A 24,777-nucleotide genomic window follows, 5' to 3' on the forward strand; every position below is an offset into this window, starting at 1 on the left:
GCAGCCTGAAATTACCTGTTCTATGGCTGAATGAGCTGCGGTCAGTCGAAAACAGGGATGGTGACGTCAGCTCTCCAAGATGGTGGCTGCTGGCCTCTTCTGTGGTCTGACCGGTGTGGAGAACCGAATTGGACCGCTTCCTTCCCCCGTCTCGAACCCAGAATTCAGCACTGAGTACGGTGCTTGCACGACTGGCAGAAACTGCAGCGCTGTATCCCTGCGTCGCTATCTCCTCGTTTCCCAGCGCGCGCTGCAGACTCTAGCCGCGGGGCGATTTGCTGAATAAGCAGTGTTACCCTCCGTGCAACAAATCTCTCGCGTTTGAGTCCCCGTAGCCGATTCTCGTGCGATGGAAATCCTTCCTCCAGGTTCCGGAGCACCCCACTATTGCTGGAAATTCCTAACAAGATAGCCTTTAGCCGTCCTGACTTGTCATTTTCCCACTCAGTGACGCGGCACACGGGGGCAATGCACTCCCCTCGCCGCCATCTTTTTTTTTTTTTTTTAATTTTTTTAATATTTATTTTTCAGTTTTCGGTGGATACAACATCTTTATTTTATTTTTATGTGGTGCTGAGGATCGAACCCAGCACCCCGCGCATGCCAGGTGAGCGCGCTACCGCTTGAGCCACATCCCCAGCCCCCTCGCCGCCATCTTGATCTTCCAAGAGTTATCTATGTTCTTGAGGTTACGGATGCAAGAGTTTGACAAAGGTTTATAGAATACGTTACTTGACTCTATGGTATTAAAAGTAAAGAATATTGTGTGTTTTATGTAAATTGTATGGTGCTCATCTTTTATATCAGTAACATTTTATTTTAGTTTTCATTTATTTATGTATTTATTTTTTGTGTTGCCAGGGATCAAAGTCAGGGCCTCATGCATGCTATGTAAGCACTCTTACCACTGCCCAATGTATCTGTAACATTTTGTTGTTGTTGTTTTTAGTACTGGGTATTGAACCCAGGAGTACTTTACCACTAAACCATAGTTCTAGTCCTTTTTTATTTTGAAATAGGGTCTCACAAAGTTGCTGCAAGTTTTGCTAAGTTGCTGAGATTAGCTTTCATCTCCTGCTACCCAACTATCAGTTACATTTTCAAAAAGTTTATGAGTAAGTGAATCTTCTGTTAAACATTTACTGTCACATCACTGGCTATATCCCACCCTAAGCTAAGTGCTCTGTTAAATGTTCCCAGAATTTGTTCTTGGTAATACTTGCTACAGTAATAATTAGTTACTTAAGTTGTTTAATGTTTGTCTTCCCTGGGAGACCCCCACACATGAAGGGATTATGTCTATTCACTTGTGGTATCTCCAAAAATTAACCCAAACAAACAAAGGAATAAATACATCATGATTAATTTCCCCTCTGTATCCTGACTTCTCTTACATTGATCCAGTAAGGGAGGCTTCCTATTTTGTGACGTTCATCAAAAATCATCTTCAGGCTAGGGCTGTGGTTCTGTGGAGAACCCTTGTCTCTCATGAGGCCTGGTTTCAATTCTCAGCACCACATATAAAAAAAAGGAATAAAATAAAGGTCCAACAACAACTAAATATATGTATATATATATATATTTTAAAATCATTGTCTTGTTCTCTGCACTCAGGTCAACAGAAGAGGTGAATCCATTTACCTCCATAATCGAGCCAACTGGGTGACTGTAGGCATCTGTTCTTCCAGTTCCACCCAGAAGACTCCCAATGTGATGCTGCTAGCACATTTGACACATGCTGCTAAAAAACGTTCAGAACCCCTGTTTGAAAGTCTCCTGACATCCCCTTCTACAGGGAAGCTGGTGCTTACAAGGTGAGTTACAAAGAGAAGAGGTTAAGAATCTCTTAGAAAATATGCATGAGCCCTGTGGAAATGGAACCGCTGATGACAATTGCTCCAAAGAAGCATCTCACTTGCATTCCCTAATGCAAATGACGTAAAACTGTTCTCAAAGTCAAGGAACATGGTTTATGACAAAGTCAAACAGGCAGTTAATTTAAAAATAAATAAATCTGGGGCTGAGGTTGTGGCTCAGCAGTAGAGCGCTTGCCTTGCATGTGCAAGGCCCTGGGTTCAATCCTCAGCACCACATACAAATAAATAAAATAAGTGCATTGTATCCAACTACAACTAAAAAATAAATATTTTTTAAAAAATAAAATAAATAAAATTAAATAAATAAACCTAAGTAACAAAAACTGATGACTCATAATAAATAATCTCCCAAGAACACGCCTCCTCTCCACGCAACGTCCTGGCTGCCATCAGAATTAGCTCTGGTCTTGTCTCGGTCAGTCACTTGCTCTACAATGTTGAGCAAATCACTTAATTTCTCTGAGACACAGCTCTTTTAGAGTTAATTAAAATGCATATTTTCTCATGATAAATAGGTGGCATTCTCATTTTTTAGTATATCAGAGTTCTAGACACATGATTAGGATGAGATGACTCTGAGGAGTCCTCCTTCAGAACTATCTGGGACAAAAGTCCTTTTCCTGAGTCTCACTCTTCAAGCTGACACAAAATATAAAAGGAAAGGCTGTTTTATAGGTCTCCAACCAGGTCTCCAGATAATGTTACATTTGCATTCATTTTCAGGTTTCTCCCTCTGCAGTTTGTTACTCTTTCTGTGCATGATGCTAAGAACTTGCGCCTCAAATTAAAGCTGGTGAGTGGCCGAGCCTACTACTTACAGCTCTGTGCTCCTCCATATAAACAGGAGGCCTTATTTTCTCAGTGGGTGGACCTCATCTCCCTCTTGAATCATGAGAAAATCAAAGTTCTCAAAGCATCAGAGGTCTCAAGCTTTTCAGAAATCACAAACAGCACAGATATCACAGGCTCCGTGGACATCATGGACATTACAGAGTTCTCAACTATACAGAACCCACATCCATACACATGGACCAAAGGCATTCATGTCATGGACAGCATAGATTTCTCGGAACTTGAAGATGTCACCGACATCACAGATGTGACAGATGTTCCAGAAAATGAGGTCCCAGAGGTTCCAGATGTAAATATCGTCACAGAAATCACAGAAGTCGTAGAGGCCACAGAAGACACACATAGTTCTGATGCCTCAAACTTCTCAGGAGTCACTGTGGTGTTTGAAAATGATGACATAATAAGAGCCAAACAAGAGGAAAAGGTATGTGACATGGAAGACTTTGATTCTTTAATAATCAAGCACTAGAGCAATAAACAAGGTCACAGTTCTCAGTCAGGTGACATTAATTATCACCTGTGGAGCCGTCTGTGAGTGACCTAAGTTTAAAAATGAGATCTGATCCCTGAGACCTGGTGTAAAGGGGTTGTATGATATCTCTTGAAATAGGCAGCAACCATCCTTACTGTCAAACTTAACCTAGTGCCTGAAAGCTATGGTGTAATGGAAAGAAATGAGGAGTAGTCAGAAAACCTGGGTTAGATTCTTAACCTGCTGCATGTTAGTTGTGTGACTTTGAATAGCTCACTGGACCTACATGATCTTCCGTTTCTTCACCTCCAAAATGAGGACATTAATAAAAGTAAGACTGTTTTAAATTTTAAATATATAGAGAAGTGCCCAGTAACTTGAAGAAAGGGATGAAACTTCACTAGGCAAAGTCCAGGAAGTGGAAAAACAAAGCCATATTCAGGTTAATTCAAATAAGATGGAGCATAATATGTGTGGAGAATATTAGCATATAGGATTGGAAAGTTGCTTGTAAACCTTGAATGCCAAATCAAGAAGTGGAGACTTTATTCTGAGAAAACCTTAGCAACTTAGGGCTGTGTAAGGGAATGAAGGAGTTGTTTTGTTTTTTGTTTGTTTTAAAGATTAATCTGATGGCAGGATGCATAATAGGTGAAGAGATCAGTCTGAAGAAAACTGCTAAAATTTCTCCACTAGGCTCACAATAGAAATAGATCAAAGGATGAGGACAGAAGTTTCACAGAAGAAGTTGAGCATAAATAATACTAGAAAAAAAATTAAAGTTCTCTTTTCTGGTATTTTACAATCTATAGCCGTTATGCTGTGCAATAGAATATCAGAACTTGTTCTTCCTATTGACCAGCGACTCCTATTTCTCCATGCACAGAGCTCCTACAAAAAATATTTAACCCATGTAATTGTTAATTAAAAGAACAGACACAGGGGCTGAGACCTGTGGCTCAGCGGTAGCACACTTGCCTGGCATGTGTGAGGCACTGGGTTAGATTCTCAGCACCACATATAAATAAATAAAGGTCTATCAACAACTAAAAAAATAAAAAATAAAAAAAAGAACAGACACAGAACTAGACTCAGGGACACATGCTTGTAATTCCAGCTGTTTTGGAGGCTGAGGCAGGCAGAGGATCTCAAGTTTGAGACCAGTCTGGGCAACTTAGTGAGATCCCATCTCAAAAAAAAAGCTGTACGTGTACTTAAGGTAGAGTGCCTGACATGTTCAAGGCCCTGGGTTCAATCTGCACTGCAAAAAAGTTAAAAATTAAAAGAATAAACACTATCAATATTAGCAAAAGTGTAGTCAACTGGGAATTTGTAGAGATTTATAGTATAAATGAGAATTGGGTCAGTTTTCTTGAAATAATTCTGAGTCAAGAACCTTAAAAATATTTGTACCCTTTGACAGAAATGAAGATTTAATTACAAAGATGTTAGTTATAGGCTGTGAGTGCATCTCAGTGGTAGAACATACTTAGCACTCACAAGGTTCTGGTTGCGCACGCACACGCACGCACACGCACGCACACACATTAATCATATCTTATGCTTCCCATGCTTATAATAATGAAAGCACGGAAGTAACCTAAATATCTACTAGGAATAGCTAAACAAATTTTATGAAGAGCAGATGTCATATTTATCTTATTCAGGAGCTACCATAGTGCCTGACAATATCATAGGCACTGAGTAAAACTTTGTTAAATGAATTACTATTTTGTAGTTATTAAAATTATTTAAGAATGTTTCTTAACCTGGAAAAGTGTATATGATATAAATTTGAGTGAAAAATGAACAATATGTTCTCTGGGATGTAAAAATACATTTACACACACACATACAAAGAAATAAATATATATATATATTGTGAATAGCAGTTAATCTTTAGATTGTAGGACTATGGGCCACTTATGTCTTGTTTATACTGTTTTGGATTCTCTGTTTCCTATAATAAAGATAAATTATTTTTAATTATGAAAAAAATCAAGTGTTTTTACACAATTATTAATGACAGGAGGAAAATGCTTATAGTAATGAAATGTTAGGTGAAAAAATGTAGGCAGCAACTTCAAAACAATGTCAAAGCAGATATAATAAAAAATAAATTAATTAACAAAGAGATGGGAATTAATTGTGCCAGAGGAATGGCTTTTTTTGGACAGTGGCTTCATGCAAGGAATAATTTCTACCTTTCACTTTATTCCTTAGAGGATTTTCCAAGTATTCTATAATATAAATAGCTTTAATTTTCAGGGAAAAAAGGAAAGTGTTATCTTTTAAAATAAGATTATCACACTATTTTTAATACCTTTATTTTTATTTATTAATTTTTTTAGGTAGTGCTGAGCACTCTACCACTGAGCCACAACCCCAGATCCAGATTACTACATTATTTTTAAGGAAATATAATAGAGGTAATGGACCAGGTAGGGGCAATGGGAGGAAGAAGGTACAGATGTGAGGAATGTTAACACAAGCTTTGGGGTTCACCAGCCTGAATGAGAGATTCTGCTGTGATCAGTAAGTGACTAAGAAGTGGCATAGTAACAGATTCCAGGAAATTAGAAGAATGGGGAGAGATTTTAGGGTATTAGATTTTAGGTACAGGCTTTTAATCTTTTGAAAAACAAAGACTAGTATTATTATGAACTCCAAGCCTCTATCATATCTTTGTTGCTCGTAGACTAGGAGACTAACATTTTCAGAAAACATTCCTTGCCCCCACAATTCGCAGACAAGAAATGCTGTAATTATAAGTGCTACTTGTTTTATGTGAGGTGACACTGGTGCACATCACAAAATGAGGCTGCAGTGGGGCAGGCCATAGTTCCCACACTGCCTGCCTCCAACACCTGTGCACACTCAGTAAATGTGAATGAAATGATTACTGTACTAGATACTGCTCCATAAATAATCTATTTCTATATCACACTCTTCTATTACCTGACTTGCTATTGCTTTGTCATTTTCAAAGGAAAAAGTGGAAAGCACTATGAAGCCTGGATGTCTACGAGATACAAAAAGTAAGAGTGAATTCAAAGAATCCTCAAAACGTGTCACCATCTCAGACATAACACTTACTTTCCAAGGTGAAAGGTGTTTTCATACTACTTTGAGTGCAGCAAGAAGTGAGGCAAACATATCAAAAGAAATAAGTGACAAAACCTCTGAAGAAAAGACAACTGATTTAAAAAACACAGCTCTCAAGGCAGTAGACTCCAGGTATGTGGCAAGAAAATGCTGTGGAGGTTTCTAAGATGTAAAGCAATGTAAATAGGTGTGTGCTTTAAAGTCCTTATAATTGAGCCATTTGTCTCTGAAGATTCTCAGAGACAGATACAGTGTAATTGCCCAATGATATAGTCAACTCTTAACTACCCACAACCTTGATTCAACCTTGGATAATTTTTATTTTTAAACCAGCTTCTTACACCACTCAGTTAGTATTATGGCTATTGGCCTATTGTCCATTTTGTGTTTACAAAATATAAGAGAATCACAGTGTTCACATTTTGAAGCCAGGACGTTGAGTTCTGGAGGGCTTGTGTGGGTATGTTTTCTTACATCTTTATACTTCTCTATATCTTCTTCTCTACATAGCCTCTATATATTTCTTATATTTATCTAATGAGTGACATTTGCACTAATGAAAATTCAAAAAACTATTTTCATAATTTCAATAGCTTTATTGCAAACTTGAATGCAAACAAACAAACAAAACAAAATTAGCCTGGGCCACAAAGCAAGACCCCTATTAGTAAGAATAAAATGAGGAATGTAAAAAAAAAATATATATATATACACACACACACACACACACATATATATATATAAACAGGTGAAAACAGAAAAAATTGACATTAAAAATTAATTAACCAGAAAATTTTAAAATAATTTGAAGTGCTAAAAAGATTGGTTGATTCTTCAAAAAGAGCAACAAAACAAAACTGGATAAAACTGGCAAATCATTGGGTTGGCTATTTTGTTTTTAAAGTAAAATTGAAAAATGTAAAAGATGTTATATCAAGAAGAATGGTAAAACATTATTGAGAAAGGTCAAATACAGTTTTGTTTCAATAACTTGAAAATGCTAAATAAGGTTAAAAATGTAAAAGAAAAAAGCAAAATTAATGCAACCAGAAATTGAAAACTGAAGAAATAGAAAAAAATTATCAAAAAGCTCTCATTTAAGTAAGACAATTTTGACTTTTCCAGAACAGTTTTTTAGATACTCTAAGACTTGTTTCTATTTTATGTACTGTTTTGTTTTAATATAGAAATATAGAAAAAATATTGTTTTGTTTTCACAATTTCATGAAGCAAATAATCTATTTGGATTATAAAGCCAGGCAAAGACAACACAAAAAAGAAAATTCTAGTTTAGTCTACAATAAATACTAAATTCTTAGAATCTCAACAGGCAAAACACAACAAGCTTATTGTAAAATTAAGGAAATTATTAATATTAATCATATAAATACAAAAGAATAGAAAAGTTATGATAATTTAAACACATGTAACAAATTTATATATATTTTGTTTATTTGTGTTTTGCAGGATTAAAAACCAAACCTAGGGGCACTCTACCACTGAGCTACATCTCTAGTTCTTTTTGTTTTTTATTTTGAAACAGGGTCTCACTCAGTTGCCCAGGCTGACGTTGAATTTGCAATCCTCCTGCCTCCGCTTCCTGAGTAGTTGATAGTAGGGTGTACATCATTACACCTGCCTCTCAATTTTTTTTTAAATTAATAAACATAAAGAATACTGAAAAAAGAATGCATTTTTTAATAGCAACAGCAACAAAAATCAAGTGTAGTAATAAGATAACTGATTTTAAAAACATAAAACTTACATGGTAGAAATAAAGTACAACTTGAAAAAAGAAAAGAGGCTTTCCTTATGGGTCAGTAAGTTTAATAAAACAGCAAAGTTGAGAAGATATCCTCAACTGATTTATGTATTTAATATAAAACCAATTAACATCTCAATAGGATATTTCAAGGAAACTTTAAAATTATTAAAAAACTGGGCATGGTGGTACTTGCCTGTAATCCTAGCAACTCAGGAGGCAAAGAGAGGAGGATCTCAAGTTCAAGTCCAGACTCAGCCATTCAGTGAGACCTAGCAACTTAGTGAGACCTTGTCTCAAAAAAGAAAAAAACAAAAAATAAAAAAGGCTAGGGATATAGCCTTATATATAAGTGGTTAAGCACCCCTGAGATAAAACTCCAGTACCAAAACAAAATAATTAAAAATATATGGAAAAGATAGGGGTATGAGTCTCAAAGAAACAGTTGGGATGGAAAGTGTCTTCAGGAGCCAAGTACAGTGGCACATACCTGTACGCTCAGTGACTCAGGAGCATCTCAAATTCAAAGCCAGCCTCAGCAATTTAGCCTGGACCTAAGCAACTTAGGAAGACAAGTTGTCTCAAAATAAAAAGTAAAAAGGGCTAGGGATGTGACTCAGTGGTAAAAGCCCTTCTGAGTTAAATCCCCAGAACCAAAAACTAAAAAGAAAAGAAAATGTCTTCAGGGCACTGGGTCCCATAACATCTTAAGGCATGTCATAATTAAGGCTGTCAGAATTCTAAGACAGGGGCCAGAGGTGCAGCTCAGTGGATACAGCACATGGTTAGAATGCTCAAAACTCTGGGTTCAATCCCCGGCACCCTATTAAAAATAATTACCAGTACAAAGTTTAGAATATAGAAATAAGGATACAAAAATAGATTTGAATCGATGAGATCAGACAATATACAAAAAGAAAAATGTTAGCCAAAGATTTACACTGTACAACCAAAAAATTTCAGATGAGAAAAGAGTAAATAAATAATTAAAATAAGCTGGAAAAAATGCAATATTATCATTGCCTTTGTTACAGAGGAAAGTTCATTTCTTGTCCACAGAAGCAATAAAAATAATTTTCAATGGCCAAGTTGGAGTCATTCCCCATATTTATTAAATTCCTCCTATGTGCTAGGCACTGGAGATAGACTATAAAAATAATCATGCCCCTGTCTCCTGAAATGTTTTATTCTACTAGGGAGATCATAAACAAATAAGATATATATGCCAACTGGAATGCACTGTGATTAAAAACTTAGAAAAAAGAGTGATTTGAGAAAAGCAGAGGGATATTTTACACAGGTAGTCATGGGCATGCTCTCTGAGGAAGGGACTTTTGAGCAGAAAGCTGAGGAAATGGGAGCTCTGGGGGAATTGAGTTCCAAGCTGCATAACAAGTATAAGTATCAGCCAAATAAACAATTTTAAATAAATGCATAACAACAGAATGGAAAAAGAATGGATTATCTTTATACTTAAATGGTTGATAGGAATTTGTAAACTATCCAATTAACAAATGGTTTAAGAACAGGAATAGAAAATACACCAGGCTGGGTACAATGGCGCACACCTGTAATCCCAGCAACTTGGGAGACTGAGACAAGAGAATCTCGAGTTCAAAGCCAGCCTCAGCAAGCAAGGTGCTTAACAGCTCAGTGAGACTCTGTCTCTAAATAAAATACAAAATAGGGCGGGGGATGTGGCTTACTGGCCAAGTGCCCTTGAGTTCAATCCCTAGTACCAAAAAAAAAAAAAAAAAGAGGGGCTGGGGTTGTGGCTTAGTAGTAAAGCGCTTGCCTGGCATGTGTGAGGCACTGGGTTCAATCCTCAGCATCATATAAAAATAAATAAATAATGGTATGTGTCCATCTATAACCAAAATAAAAATTTAAAAAAAGAAAGAAAGAAAATACCAGAAGACAAATTCTTGAAGAGTCATCAACTTCATTAATAGTAAAGAAATACAATACAAGTAAAGCAGTTACCAGTTGGCATTTTACTAGCTGTCCATAACATTTATGATGTCACCGTAAATAGTGGAGGGCTTTCTACAGAGTGACTTGGAAACTCAATACTACAAATGGTTATACCCTTGACTTACAGAAATACATGTTAAAGAAATAAGTCAAAGGAGAAAGTAACTTATTTGAACATAGTGGTTTTTAAAAAACTTTTTTTAGTTGTAGATGGGCACAATACCCTTATTTTATTTATTCACCTTTATGCAGTGCTAGGCAAGTGCTCTACCACTGAGCCACAACCCCAGTCCTGAACATAGTGTTTTATAGTTTAAGCCTGTAAGTCATCCAAATGACCAATAGTGGAAGAATGGCTAACCAGGATTTAGTGAAACAGCAGATTCTCATTAGGAAAAGCAATAGAATTTCAATGAAAAAGGGCTACATAATTAATAGGACTTATAAGCTGGAAAAATAAAATTCCAAAAATGTATATACAATGATATTTATTTCTACTATGGGATGGGAAGAAACCACAGTTTGAGCATAGCTGATGATTGAGGAATTGATATTTATTGTAGCTATTGATAAATGTTTCTATTAAAGTTTTATTATGTAATTGATTACATATACAGTTTAAAAAGAAGATTGATGCCTTAATTAGGAGAAATTTAACACAGCAACTAAAGGATGAGCTTTGCAGTTAGATCTCTATGTTCAAATCTTGACTCCTCTCTTACTAACTCTGTGATCTTAGCAAGTTATTTAACTTCTTTAGGTTTTAGATTTCTCATTTGTAAAATGGGAATGTCAACCATATAGAACTATCTTAGGAATTAAAACACACGTCAGGCTCATGGTAATTGCTTTAAATTTATATATATATTTGATTTAAATTTATATATATAAATTCTATATATAAAAGTTCTATATATGTAAATTCTATATATGTATATAAAAATTCTCTCTATATATAAATTCTATATATATGTATAAATTCTATATATGTATATATATAAATTCTATATATGTGTGTATATATATAAATTCTATATATATATATAAATGTATATATATTATATATACACATATGAATGTGTGTATATATATATATATATATATATATATATATATATTATGAATAGAGGAAGGAGAGAGAGAGAGGAAGGGAAGAAGAAAGGAAAGAAGGTAGGTAGGTTAAGAAGGAAGGCAGGAGGGAAGGAAGGTTGGTTGGTTCAAATTCTAGATTAGACTTAGCAAAAAAACTAATGTAGATTTGACTCACATTGAATAGAGTACAAAAAATGGTTCTACATTATGCAGTACCTCTAAAATAATTTTTCTATTATACTACCCAATAAACTGAACCTAGGGAAGAAATTAAAGGGCACAAAACTCATTAAATATTTTTAATGCAGCAAAAAAATTGAGGTGATAGGAGAATGTTAATTTAGTAAGTGAAAATGTCGTTATTCTAATACATGATAAAGTCTACCAGAGGGCTAAATTTAAAAAGTAGATTTAAAATAAAAATTAGTTTAAACACAAAGGAACAAAAATTATTATGGAGTAAAGTAACAGCAGACACGCGGTCAGTTAAAAATAACAAAAACAAAGCCAGGCACAGTGGTACACACCTATAAGCCCAACTGCTCAAGAGGCTGAAGCAGGAAGATCACAAGTTCAAGGCCAGCCTTGGCAATTTAGCAAGACTCTGTCTCAAAATAAAAATAAAAATTTAGAGATTAGGTCAGTGGCAAAGCACCCCTTGTTTCAGTCCCTAGTACCACAAAAAAATAAATAATATAAAAATAAGTACATATCATGGGTTTGATACCAATAAACTACAGACCTGAACCAGGCAAGGTGTCACAAACCGTAATCCCAGCTACTTGTGAGACTAAGGTAGGAGGATTAAAAATTCCAGGCCACCTGCAATTTAGCAAGACTTTGTCTCAAGATTTAAATAAATAAATAAAAATTTTAAAGGACTGGATCCCGTAGCTTAGTGGTAGAGTACTTGACTACCATGTGCAAGGCCCTAAATTAAATCCCTAGTACTAAAAAAACAAATAACAGGGCTGGTCTCTATAGGTTATGGAATCTGTCCCTGGAAATATCTCAGAAATGAACATTAAGTCGTTTGTCCTGGATAGACTTTAGACATTCTCCTTTGAGGTATCTAGATCCTTTTGTGTTTCTAATTACTATATAATTTTAATCACTGGGAATATCTACTGCTTAAACAAATGATAGAATGTAAGCTTAAAGTTAAATCTAAGTGTATTCTGGAGGATTCCTTAAAAAGGAGTGTGGTGGTATGGAAATAGTAGGGTTATAAAAAGTAGAGTGACAGAAGTATATAAAGGAGCGCTGGGATATATTAGATGATCACTATTGTCACTAATAATTCATTTACATTCATGTAGATTAAAGAAAGTAAGCTATTCTGTCAAAAAATAGCTACCTTAAAATATCTTAATTGATTAAGGATTAATTACTCAAAACTGGTTTTCTTTTTAATCTTTCCTAGCAAAGTTGTAGGGGGTCAAGGGAAGCAAAGGAACATGAATGATCCTTAGGAGAGCCACAGACCTTGAAATCAGAGTAATGTTTATGTTATATCCTTAACACATTTCCCCTAATTCTAGAGCCTCTAGGTCCAAGTGTCAAGACATCCAATGTGTTGGATCCTGATTATCTGCTAGGGTGAAACATCATTTAATATCTAGGGTTCTCATGCCAGTGTTCTCGAAGTGTGGCTGCTAGACCAGCGACAGCAATAACAGGAGTGTCTAGGAACTTGTTAAGAGATTTAAATTCTCAGGCCTATCTTATTGAATCATAAAATCTGAGGAAGGGACATAGCATTCTGTGTTTTAATTGATCTCCAAGTGATTCTAATGCATGCCCAAGTTTGGGAGAACATTCATTGCCTGATTGAGGAGCCAGTACTATGTACAAAGTGGGGTTGAGCCAGGATACTCTCTCTCCTATAGGCTCAGAGTCAAAATAAGGATTTCCCTTTAAGGCCATAAAAAGAACCCTCAAACTCAAAGGAGTCTTTTTCAGGAATCTTTCCTATATGACTAGGAGCTAATATATAGGTATAGATAGATAGATAAATAAATAAATATATATATATATATATTAATAAACAACAGAACATGACTGTATATGTATGTGTCTCAAGTGAGAATTGCTGTTATCACCCACCCTACTTCCTATTGGAGGCACAGAGTAGCTAAAATAGATACAAATTTCACCCAGAACACTGACCTATTATTTCTTGATGGTAACCACTGAATTATTTCACTGAAACAAAACAATGACCAGAAGGAGTACTGGAAAGTCTAATGTGTTACAGAGAAAGAAAGACCAAGATTAAAAAAAAAAAAAAGGAAAGAAAGGAGAATAACGAAGGGAGAGAAAGAGAGAGAAGCTATCAGAAATAGAGAGGGGAGACAGAATTGTTAGATGCAGAGGGACATAAAAATGTGCCACTCAGTGGGTAATATTCCTTTGACTACTATGCAGAAATACAGGTTTAATAGAAAAGCCTATGATTTATTTTAAAACGGGGGATAGGAGCAAGATAAAATCAATTCATCCAACTTAGCAATTTCCCCTAAATAATTATTGATCAAGTCAAATCATTCTGATGTGCTCCTGTTTTATTTTGTTCTCATATCTTAAATACAGTGTCCCCAGCTATTGTCTAATACTTAAGAAACATACCATGGGGGGCTGGGGATGTGGCTCAAGCGGTAGCGCGCTCACCTGACATGCGTTCGGCCCGGGTTCGATCCTCAGCACCACATACAAAACAAAGATGTTGTGTCTGCCGAAACACTAAAAAATAAATATTAAAATTCTCTCTCTCTCTCTCTCTCTGTCTCTTTAAAAAAAGAAAAAAGAAACACACCATGAATCAAAATATTATAAGGTTAACTACTTAAATCATTTCAGCTTCCTCCTTGCCCTTTTGCACATAACGAATTCCTTAAAACCATTAGATTAATATTTGATGCCTTTTAAAAAACATTTAAGGAATTGACAAACTTTACTTTTTATTACAGTTTTAGATTTACAGACTAATTGGGCAGATGGGAGATAGAGTTCCATCTCACTGCCACCTCCTCTCCTCACCCCCACAGTTTCTCCTATATATCTTATATATGATATACTGATAAGTTATTATTAACTATACTCCATAGTTTACAATAAGGTTCATGCTTTGTGTTGTACAGTTCAGTGAATTTTGACAAATGCATAATAGGTAACCAGTATTATATCTTTGCAGAGAATAATTTATTATCTAAAAAGCCTTCCTCATCATTAAGCTAACTTTTAACTGCTCTTTAAAATATTTAAAATTACGAAGATAACACATTTTTAGGATAAAAAATGTTCTGCAGGTGCTAAGTTTTTTAGTTTCATGTTATGATAACTATTAGAAATGATAAAATGAACCCCTATACAAATGAAAAAATTATAGAAGTTTAAAGATATAAAGGATCTTGGGCTAGGGGCATAGCTCAGTGGTAGAGCGCTTGCCTAGCTAGTGTGAAGCACAGGGTTCAATTCTCAGCACCACATATACATAAATAAATAAAGATCCATTAACAACCAAAAGAATATTTTTAAAAAGATATAAAGGAACTTACTATTTAACTTATCTTAAATTCTTCAAGGCTTCATCCCTGGGCTTCCAGTGCCATTAATCTACTGACTTCACTGGGGAGAAATAAACAGATGAAGAAAAACAAAATAAAACAAAAACAAATTTTCACTCTAAGTAACCCTGTTAAGTTCAATGTAATCAATCATGAATTCTTTTTTATTGCCTATTTGTATTAGGAACATAATGACTAGCTGGAGTCTAATTTAAGAATGTTAATTATGAATGAAAGATAAAAAAGATGGAGACTTAAACTTTTCAATACTGTCAGTTTAGGTCTTTTAGAAATGAAGTATTTACTCTATGAAGAATGTATATTCCTTCTTATGCCTTGACAATAGTGCTACCATGACTGTTAATAATAGAATAATAGCAGGCTTTATTTTAACTTGTACCTATTTATTAAAGATATACTTAATTTATATCTTCAGTCTCTTAAAAACTTTTATTATCAGTCTCATTCAAATCAACAGATCAATTTTGGTACAGGCCATATGAATTCTTATTTACTAACTCTTCAGAAAATTACTACTATATTTTTTTCCACATTTTTTATTGGCACATTAGAGTTGTACAGATTGATGGGACTTGTTACATATTCATGCATGCACACAATATAACAATATAATTTGGCCAATACCACTCCCCAACACTTCTTCCCTCCCTCCCTTCCTCCCAGCCCTGATCCCTTTCCTCTACTGATCTCCTGTTTTTAATTTTTTAGTACAAAGTTGGAGTTCTTTATTCACATAGAGTAAGGCACAGGCCTTTTGAACTTTTTTTTATTTTTTGAACTTTTTTTTTAATATTTTAGTACAAAGTTGGGGTTCTTTATTCACATAGAGTAAGGCACAGGCCAAGTGGGAGAGCTGTGCAGTCTCTGTGCCAACAAGTTTCAAATGTAAAGTCCTTCAGCTTCTGAAAGAAGCTCTTCCCATCTCAGGAAAAACACGTTTTGTTGAGAATAAAAATCAGGCAACTGGCCACAGCAAGGATGTGTGGTCACCAGTCAGTCCTTCTGAAAATGCTTAGTGAGAGTGGCCAGCAACTCCCGCTTCTTCATCCCCCGCCCCCTTCAGCCTGTACACCTGTAGGCCTCTTTCTCATGGGCACAGTGAGTTCCACAGCATGACCATTCATTTCCTCTTCATATACCTCTACTTTGAGCCTTTTGCTTCCAGAACCTCCATCATCTTGGTTTCACTTACTAACTTTGCCCTCAGGATTGTAATTTGGTGGGGTAGACAAGTTCCTTTAAACGTATCTACCAGAGAGCCCAGTCTTTTATTCATTGCTTCAACCTTGGGCAATGTCAGATCTATTGCTTGTTTAGGCTCCATCAGATCCAAAGCTAAGGCCTCCAGATTTCTAAAGTGGTACTGCAGCACTGGATTCTCAAAGCTATGACTTCTGTATTTGAAGCACAGCTTTTTAACAATGGCTTTCATCTTGGCTATCTGTTCAGGGTTGGCCATGACTTTTTTAGTAAGAGGCAGTTTCCATTTATCCCAGCATAGGGGTAGGAAGCTTGGAGGGGTCACCGGAATTTTCTGGTTATCCAGCTCTTCTTCCTGTGGCACCAAAGCCACAAAATAAGGAAGGATGTTCTCGTGGAATGAGTATCTGCATACTGCTTTGACTGCCTTCTCCAGACACTTGGTGAGTAGAGCACTAAACAGGGTTGAGCTCCCGTTTACCATGGTCTCTCAGGGTAAAGGAACAGGGAAGGTCTCAGGTTAATGGTGCTTCTTCAGCATGAGCAAGGGCTTAAAGTCAAGGAAAATAAAACCTGGTTCATCAAACTGCTTCAGCTCCTCCATTTCCTTTTTCTCTAGTATAATCTGAAAACTCCCATAGATCTGAAGTATCTTTTGCCTGTATTTACATCAAATGTTGAGTCTTAGTTTTTCTGGTTCATTTGTTTCCCTGGAGGTCATTGGAAAAGTCTTGCCAGCCTTCTGGACCAAGTTATAAATGCCTACAGAGAGCGCTATACCATTGTTGAACTTAAACTTGAATCTGGACAGTACTCGATTCCTGGGCTCCTTGAGGCAAACCTTCCTCAATAGGTGTTCCAGCTTACTTGATTCCTCAAAGTGAACTCCGAGATTCTCACCCTCTGCTCTGCTGATGATATCTTTGCTGTTTTCTCTAGTTCTGTGAAGAATGCCATTGATATTTTGATAGGGATTGCATTGAATCTATATATTGTGTTTGGTAGTATGGCCAGTTTAATAATATTAATTCTGCCTATTCATGAACATGAGAGGTTTTTCCATCCTCTGAAGTCTTCTCCAATTTCTTTCTTCAGTGCTCTATAGTTTTCATCATAGAATTTCTTTTTTGTTTCTTTTGTTTTCTCACCTTTTCACCTCTATGGTTAGAATTATTCCTAGGTTTTGCTTTTGCTTTTTGAGGTTATTGTGAATGGAACTGTTTTCCTGATTTCTTTCTCAGCAGATTTGTTGTGGTTAAATAAGAAAGCTATTGATTTTTGTACGTTGATTTTGTAATGTGCTTCTTTGCCAAATTTATGAGCTCTGGCAAATTTATTAATTCTTTTGGTGGAGTTTTCTTTTTTAATCTTCTAGGTATAGGATCATGTCAACTGCAAACAGTGATAATTTTACTTCTTTCTTTCCTATATTTCATCCATTTTATTTCTTTCTCTTGCCTAATTGCTCTGGCTAGAATTTCTAACACTATATTAAATAGGAGTGGTAAGAGTAGACATCCTTGTCTTGTCCCAGATTTCAAAGGTAATGCTTTCAGTTTTACCCATTGCTATGAGACTTGCTTTGAGTTTTTCAATGTAGATTCCTTTTAATCTCTAGTTTTTTCAATATTTTTATCATGAATGGGTGCTGAATTTTATTGAAGGCATTCTCTGCATCTATTGAGATTACTAAGTGATTTTTGTCCTTAATTCTGTTAATGTGATGAATTTATATTTATTAATTTGCATATATTAAACCATCCTTGCATATCTGGAATAAAACCAACTTGGTCATAGAATACAATCTTCTTAATATGTTATTTGTAAAGGTCAGGCGAGTGTCGGAGGAAGAGACCACCAAGAGACTGTCTCATGCAACAGCAAAGGGTTTATTGGGGTCCAGCATGCTGGGGCTCAGAGCTCACTTGAATAGAGCAAAGAGCCCTGAGAACAGCTTAAGCAGAGCTTATATACTTTCCTTGGAGAGGGCAGGGAGGGAAGTTCATTGATGGGTCAGGGCGAGTGGGAGGTTTGCCTGCAACCGGGTGAGGGAATACATTCTGCAGTTTGGCAGCTGGGGACAGCACATTCTGGGAACAAGATTAGCAAACAGTTCTCAAGATTATTAACCTTTCAATTGAACATAATTTGCTAATATCTTATTAAATATTTTTGCATCTAAGTTCAGCAGGGATATTGGTCTGTAGTTTTCTTTCCTTGAGGTATCCTTCTCTGGTTTGGGGTATAAGTATGATATTGGCTTCGTAGAATGAATTTGGAAATATTCCATCTCTTTCTGTTTCATGGAATAGTTTAACGAGTGTGATATTAATTAGTTCATCTTTGAAAGTCAGGTAGAATTCAACTGGTCCTAGGCTTTTTTTTTTTTTTTTTTTTTGTCAGAAGACTTTTTATTACTGCTTCTATCTCATTACATGTCATTGATCTTTGTTTTCTGTGTCTTCTTGACTCAATTTTGGCACATTGTATGTGTCAAAAATGTCTTCATTTCTTTTACATTTTCCAATTTATTGGAATATATGTTTTCAAAATAGTTCCTAATGATCTCCTGGGTTTCTGAGATGCCTATGGTGATTTCTTCTTTTTCATCTCTAATTTTATTAATTTGGTTTTTCCTCCTTTTTTCCTTTGGTTAGTTTGGCTAAGGGATTATAAATCTTATTTACCTTTTCAAACAATGAACTCTTTATTTCATCAATCCTTTGTATTGTTTTTTATTCTCAAGTACATTGATTTGGGGACTGATCTTAACTATTTCCTCCCTTCTACTGGTTTTGGAATTAATTTGTTCTTTTTCAAGGGCCTTGAGGTGTCCCATTAGGTTGTTTATTGGGGATCTTTCTGATTTTCTTATGTAGGCACTCATAGCTATATACTTTCCTCTTAGAACTGCCTTTACAATGCCCCAGAGGTTCTGGTATATTACACCACCATTCTCATTTGAGTCTTAAGAATTTTTTAATTTGTCCATCGATTTCTTCTATCATCCATTAAATTATTCAAAAGAGTATTGTTCAATCTTCATGTGTTTTTATAGTTTCTGCAGGGTTTGGTTATATTGATTTCTAATTTCATTCCATTATGATCTAATAATAGAGAAGAAGCTTGGGAGGCTGAAACAGGAGAATCTTGAGTTCAGAGCCATCCTAAGCAACGGCGAGGTACTAAGCAACTCAGTGAGACTTTGCCTCTAAATAAAATACAAAATAGGGCTAGGGATATGACTCAGTGGTTGAGTACACCTGATTCACTCCCTAGTACCAGAGAGAGAGAGAGAGAGAGAGAGAGAGAGAGAGAAGGAATTATGTCAATATTTTGTATTTGCTAAGAGTTGTTTGGTGGCAACTCTTAAGGTCTATTTTGGGGAAGTTTCCATGAGCCTCTGAGAAGAAAGTGTATTCAGCTCTTGTTGGATGAAATATTCTATCAATGTCTGTTAGGTTTATTTGATTTATAATATTTTTCAGGTCCAATGAGTCTTTACTAAGTTTATGTCTGTATGACCTACCTAATGGTGAGAGAAGTGTGTTGAAATTGCAAAGTATTATGTACTGGGGTCTATCCAGGACTTCAATTTGGGTAGTATATCTTATGTAATAAGTCATACACACATTTTGGGCAAAAAAAAAATCATTATTGTTATATCTTCTTCTTCTTTTTTTTTTTTTTTGGTAGTGTTGGGGATTGAACCCTGAGCCTAAGCCTGCAAGGCAAGCACTCTACCAACTCTATATCCTCAGCCCTGTTATACCTCCTTGATTGTTCCCTTTACCAATATGAAGTGACCCTCTTTGTCTCTTCTGATTAATTTTGGTATAAAATCTTTGTCAGATATGAGAGTAGCTAATCCTGCTTGTTTGGAGGCTCCTTTTGCATTATATATCAATTTTCATTCTTTTACTTTCAGCCTGTAGCTGTCTTTGCCTTTAAGGTGCATCTCTTGCAAACAGCATATAGTTGGATCTTGTTTTATTAATTCATTCTGTCAGCCTACATCTTTTTATTGGAGAGATGAAGCCACTTACATCCAATGTTATTATAGAGAAATATTTATTAATTACTGCCATTTGATTTATTTATCGTATTGCATCAGTATTATGTTTAATTTGGTCCTGTTTATCATTAGCTTAGCTACTCTTCAAATTAGATTTGTTCTTTAGTGAGCTCTGAGGTTTGTTTTTTATTTCTTCTATGTGTGGTATTTAAGTAAGTTCTATAGTGCTTGTTTAGTAGTCATGAATTCTTTTAGTTTTGACTTACCATGGAAGGTTTTTATTTCAATTGAAATATTGAAGAATTTTGAATGATACTTTTGCTGGATATAGCATTCTTGGTGTTGAGGGTTATTTTCTTTCAGGACTTGGAATATATTGTTCCAAGCCCTCCTAGCTTGTACAATTTGTGCAGAGAAATCAGAAGTGATTCTTATTGGCTTGCCTCTAAATGTGATTTGATGTTTTTCTCTTGAGGCTTTTAAAATTCTATCCTTCTTTGTATGTTAGGCATTTTAATTATAATGTGTCATGGAGAGGTTCTTTTTTGGTCTTGTCTACTTGGGGTTCTGAATGCCTCCTGTATCTGGATGTCTATCTTATTCTCAAGGTTTGGAAATTTTTCTGTTATTATTTCCCTGGAGAGTTTACTCATCCATTAGCCTATATCTCACGGCCCTCCTTAATTCCAGTAATTCTTAAATTTGGTCTCTTCATGTTGTCCCAGATTTCTTTTATATTCTGATCCTGATTACTTTTTTCCCTTTAGTACTGCCTGAATATACAAGGATAACCACTTTGTCTTCCAGCTCTGAGATTCTGTCTTCAGCATGGTCTACTCTATCAGAGACTTTCAACCAGACATTTTATTTGATATACTGTATCGTTCATTTCCAAGACTTCTTTTTGGTTCTTTTTCACTATTTCTATCTCCTTATTGAATTTCTCATTCATATTCTGTACTTAATTCATTAATTCATTCAGTTATTTTTCTGTGTTCTCTTGGAATTTATTGATCATTTTTATAATGATTCTTTTGAATTCCTTATCTGATATTTAATCCACTTCAATACTTTGGGGTTATTTGCTGGTATATTTGAACTTTAGGAGGCATTGTGCTAGCTTGTTTTTTCATATTTCTTAAATTTATATGGTAGGTTTTATGCCTTTGTTAAAAGGAATTTCTCTTCCATTCTTTGTACAGCACAGTCTTCACTTGCTAAAATGTCCTAGAGTGATCTGGATTGAGACCCCTTGTAGGTGTTCAACAGCTTTTGTGTTATTTCTCTCTGTTTTTGCTATAGCAATGGATATCCATAGGTATTACCTGGGGTCCTACCCCTAGTTGTTTCCGGGGGCCTGGTCATTAGCTTGAGTTTTTATCTATTTCTTATATTAAAGTATAGTGGAAGCTTGAATGCCATTAATTTGTGTGTGGAGCAAGGTGCACTGTATCTTTTGTAAAGTTTAGTTCAGCAGCAAAGTTTCTACCTAATGAACTGTAGGTTCCCAGCACTTCACAGAATAAGGGTAAACAAACAATAGCAATAACAACCAACAAATAACAATAACAACCAACACAAAGCATTAAACTAAGTTCTTGGTTCCTACTATGACATCTACAATGTTAATTGCAAAACAAAAAACAAAAAAAAAAAAACCAGAAATTGTAGGGTCAGAAATTTCCAACAGCAAAACCAATAAGTAACTATTAACTATATCTGGCATTAAAACAAACAACAAGTGTCAACTATGTCATCCACAGCAGTAATAACTGCATCAGTGTTAATGGTGGGGACAGCGGTTATATAAGTCAATTAGTGCTAAAAGACTGTAAGAATGCAGTTAATTAAGATAAAAGAAAATGTGATAGAAAGGTAGGGAAAAGTTCATAATTTCAAAAAGTGAACAAGGAGAATGCAGAAAAGATATAATATGTGATGGTTGTAAGGAAGGAGAAGAAGACATAACATAGTAAAGAGAGGTATAAAGGAGAGAACAATAGAATTTGGCTGTTAGCAGAAGAGAGAAAGAGAAATTTACAAATGAAAAACAATATAAAATAAAACAAAAATATACTAATCAAAATCCCTAACCCTCAAAAGACAAGATAAGGAAAAATAACTATATTTTTAAAATGTTACAAATGAGAAAAAAAGAAACAAATATGTATACATGTACATGAACCAATCAGCATAGCAAATGCACACAAAACCAAAAACAAAGCAAAACAAAATTTTAGTGAGAAATTAAGGAATTATTTCCATTGAGGTGATCAAAATAGTCAATGAGAATAGATGGACACTATCTATGCCCAACTGTCTTTCTTTTCATTTCTTTTGGCTATGTACTGTAAATGAGAGCAAGGGCTGGGGGTTGTTAACCCTTTCCTATTTTTGTGTTGTTCACCAAACTACCAGTTGGAATAGCCTAAGAATGAAACTGGTTCAAATAATTCTCAGCTTCTCTTCTCCCTGCTATGAGATAGAATGGGAAGGGAAGTACTGTCAGTTGGAGTTTTATCAACACAGACCAGGTCAATGCACTCCAGGGCTGGGGGTTGCTGCTGCAGAGTTTTGAGTGGAGTTCCAGCAGGTGAGGCTTAGATCTAATCAGGCCTCAGTGGCTTTGCTGGGTGGTTTCTGCTTTGGAGAGATTAGATCAACATACCCCTAGGGCCTGGCAATTATCTCTGCAGGGAGTGTGCATCTCAGGAGCCTCTCAAAAATTCTTCTTATGGGTTAAAGGAGCCAATCCTTCACCTACTCTTCTGGCCACAAACACAGTCTTTCCAGGCTTCCCAGGCTTAGTTTGTGAGTATATTCATACCTGCCCATTCAGATTCCTGACCACTTCAGCTAGTCATGTGAGCCACCAGACTCAAAGGGGAAGTGAGTTGTGCTCCCCTTCACTTTTCCAACTTGCATCCCCCTGGGTAAAATATTCTCTGTGCCTGTTTTGCTCCCATTCTGCTAAGTACACCCTAGGCTATACAGAAGGTGGAAGGAGCTTGCTAAGACAGTGTAACCATGTTTACTCAGATCTGCCAGCTCCCCCAGCAGCAGCTGCAGCATGGCTGCCTCAGGATAGCTCCCACCTCAGCTCTGAATGCCCAGCTGGGAAACACAGGCCACTTTTCAAGCACCAGTGCACAGTACAGCCTCTGCATCAGCTAAGGGCAGGCTGCTTTTCTGATCTCAGGTTTTTCCAAACTAAATTTGTCCATTGTGTTTCTCTCTGTTCCCCTTCCTTCTGTGCTGAACCAATGCCACTACCACTGCTGTCTCAAACAGCTTGGCTCCAATGTAGTCTTTCTTTGTTTAATGTACCCAAATTTCTGAATCTCTAAGACACCCTGTCTGTTCAATATGAGTTTCAGTGAAATCCCTACTTTACCCACCTTGCACAGAAGTACAATACTCCTGCTTCTTGAATCCTGAGCCATGGAGCAACTAGGAATGTAGCCTTCCTCTAGTCTGCCATCTTGAATCTTTCAGAAAATTACTATTTTAAATTTACTTCCTGAAAGACTAATTTTAGAACTTGAACTGGATGTATTTGCCTGACTCCTTAAAGTGGATCATAATTAGGGAACTTTTCTAAACTCTGTGTTTTACTCAAGCAGCATGTGTCAAAAATATTTATTGACAATCTGGCAAATAAGCAAGAATATGTTGAAAGTTAAATGACTTCTATAACCATAAAATTCTAATAAAAAAAATCCAAGGGGGAAAGAAAAGAAAATTAAATGACTTAGGTTTATATTTTAGCATGCCAATGAAGTTAAGAAAATAAGTATTTTAACTATTGCTACTTTTTTTTTAATAAATCAGGGGTACTGAAAAAGAAGTTTCTTTATCCAAAGACATTTCTGAAAGTTAAATTATCTGAAAAACTGACCACTAATTTCCTGTTTAATCCAATAAGCCACAAGAAATATTAATAAGTATACATAAAGGTATGTTCTTTGCCTACAAGATTCCCAATTGTTGTTACCCCTAGCAAGAGGTTGGTGAAGAAGCTAGCAGATTGGTGACTTCTCAAAACCATCCAATCCAGAAGTTACTCCAAGGTCTCTATGAGACCTTATATTACCAATAAAACTGATTTATTTATTTACTCTCCTGAGTAGCAGCAATTAGAATCTGTCTCTGCCCAGAAGGAAGGACTAACAGGCAGCAGGACTAGGGATGCCAGCAACCTCACTGAGTGACTGGAAAGAAATGCAATAAAAAAGATTATATGTTATTACATAAAATTTGCTTTTATAGCTTTTACAGGTTGGATAATCAGTAAATAAATAATTTTATCTAATATTGTAATCAATAACAGCCTCAGCTTGCCAAACATGGTTCATTACTACCCACAAAGCATTTAGAGAATGACTAGTTATCTCATACTTAATAATTCTTTTCTAAATAGTTGTGGTTATGATGGAAAACTTTTGAAATGTGCTGTTTATTTTTACAGGAGCATGAGAACTCATTCACATCCTTTAGGTATGGAACAAATTCCGTCACATATTTCATTGTGATGTTTGGTGTCTGGGAGTTGCCTCTGGTTCTTGAATAGTAGAGTAGTTAAGAGGAAAAGAATCCATTCTGAGAGCCCTACATTTAGAAATTCTTCCTCAAAGCCTATCCTCAGACTATTTTTCAAGTGGCCAGGCATTGCTTCCTATTTCTTTTTCTGTGCTGGTAACATTTGGTTTTCCAATTACCTGAATTTAATAACCCATCAGGCATGAACTAATCCAAGACTTGCTCAGCAAGAAGAATCCAAACTATAAAGGGGGATTGTGCACAACTAAATTTTTGGTAAATCTAAATCATTTAGCTCCTCG

General features: G+C 35.7%; 1 protein-coding gene and 1 pseudogene across 1 annotated transcript in view; one reads left to right on the plus strand and one right to left on the minus strand.

Annotated features, from left to right (window-relative positions):
• The window catches only part of Garin2 (golgi associated RAB2 interactor family member 2), a 25,423-nt gene extending 17,789 nt beyond the window's left edge, over positions 1–7,634 (plus strand). The window contains exons 5-7 of the mRNA XM_048798432.1: positions 1,615–1,814; positions 2,601–3,153; positions 6,191–7,634. Coding sequence (XP_048654389.1) covers positions 1,615–1,814; positions 2,601–3,153; positions 6,191–6,472 — 1,035 coding nt within the window. The 3' untranslated portion in view covers positions 6,473–7,634. The remainder of the gene's footprint in view (positions 1–1,614; positions 1,815–2,600; positions 3,154–6,190) is intronic.
• An 8,111-nt stretch (positions 7,635–15,745) lies between these two features.
• The window catches only part of LOC107143424, a 33,804-nt pseudogene continuing 24,772 nt past the window's right edge, over positions 15,746–24,777 (minus strand).

Source organism: Marmota marmota, unplaced genomic scaffold (genome assembly GCF_001458135.2).
Source record: "Marmota marmota marmota unplaced genomic scaffold, marMar, whole genome shotgun sequence".
Classification (NCBI taxonomy): Eukaryota; Metazoa; Chordata; class Mammalia; order Rodentia; family Sciuridae; genus Marmota; species Marmota marmota.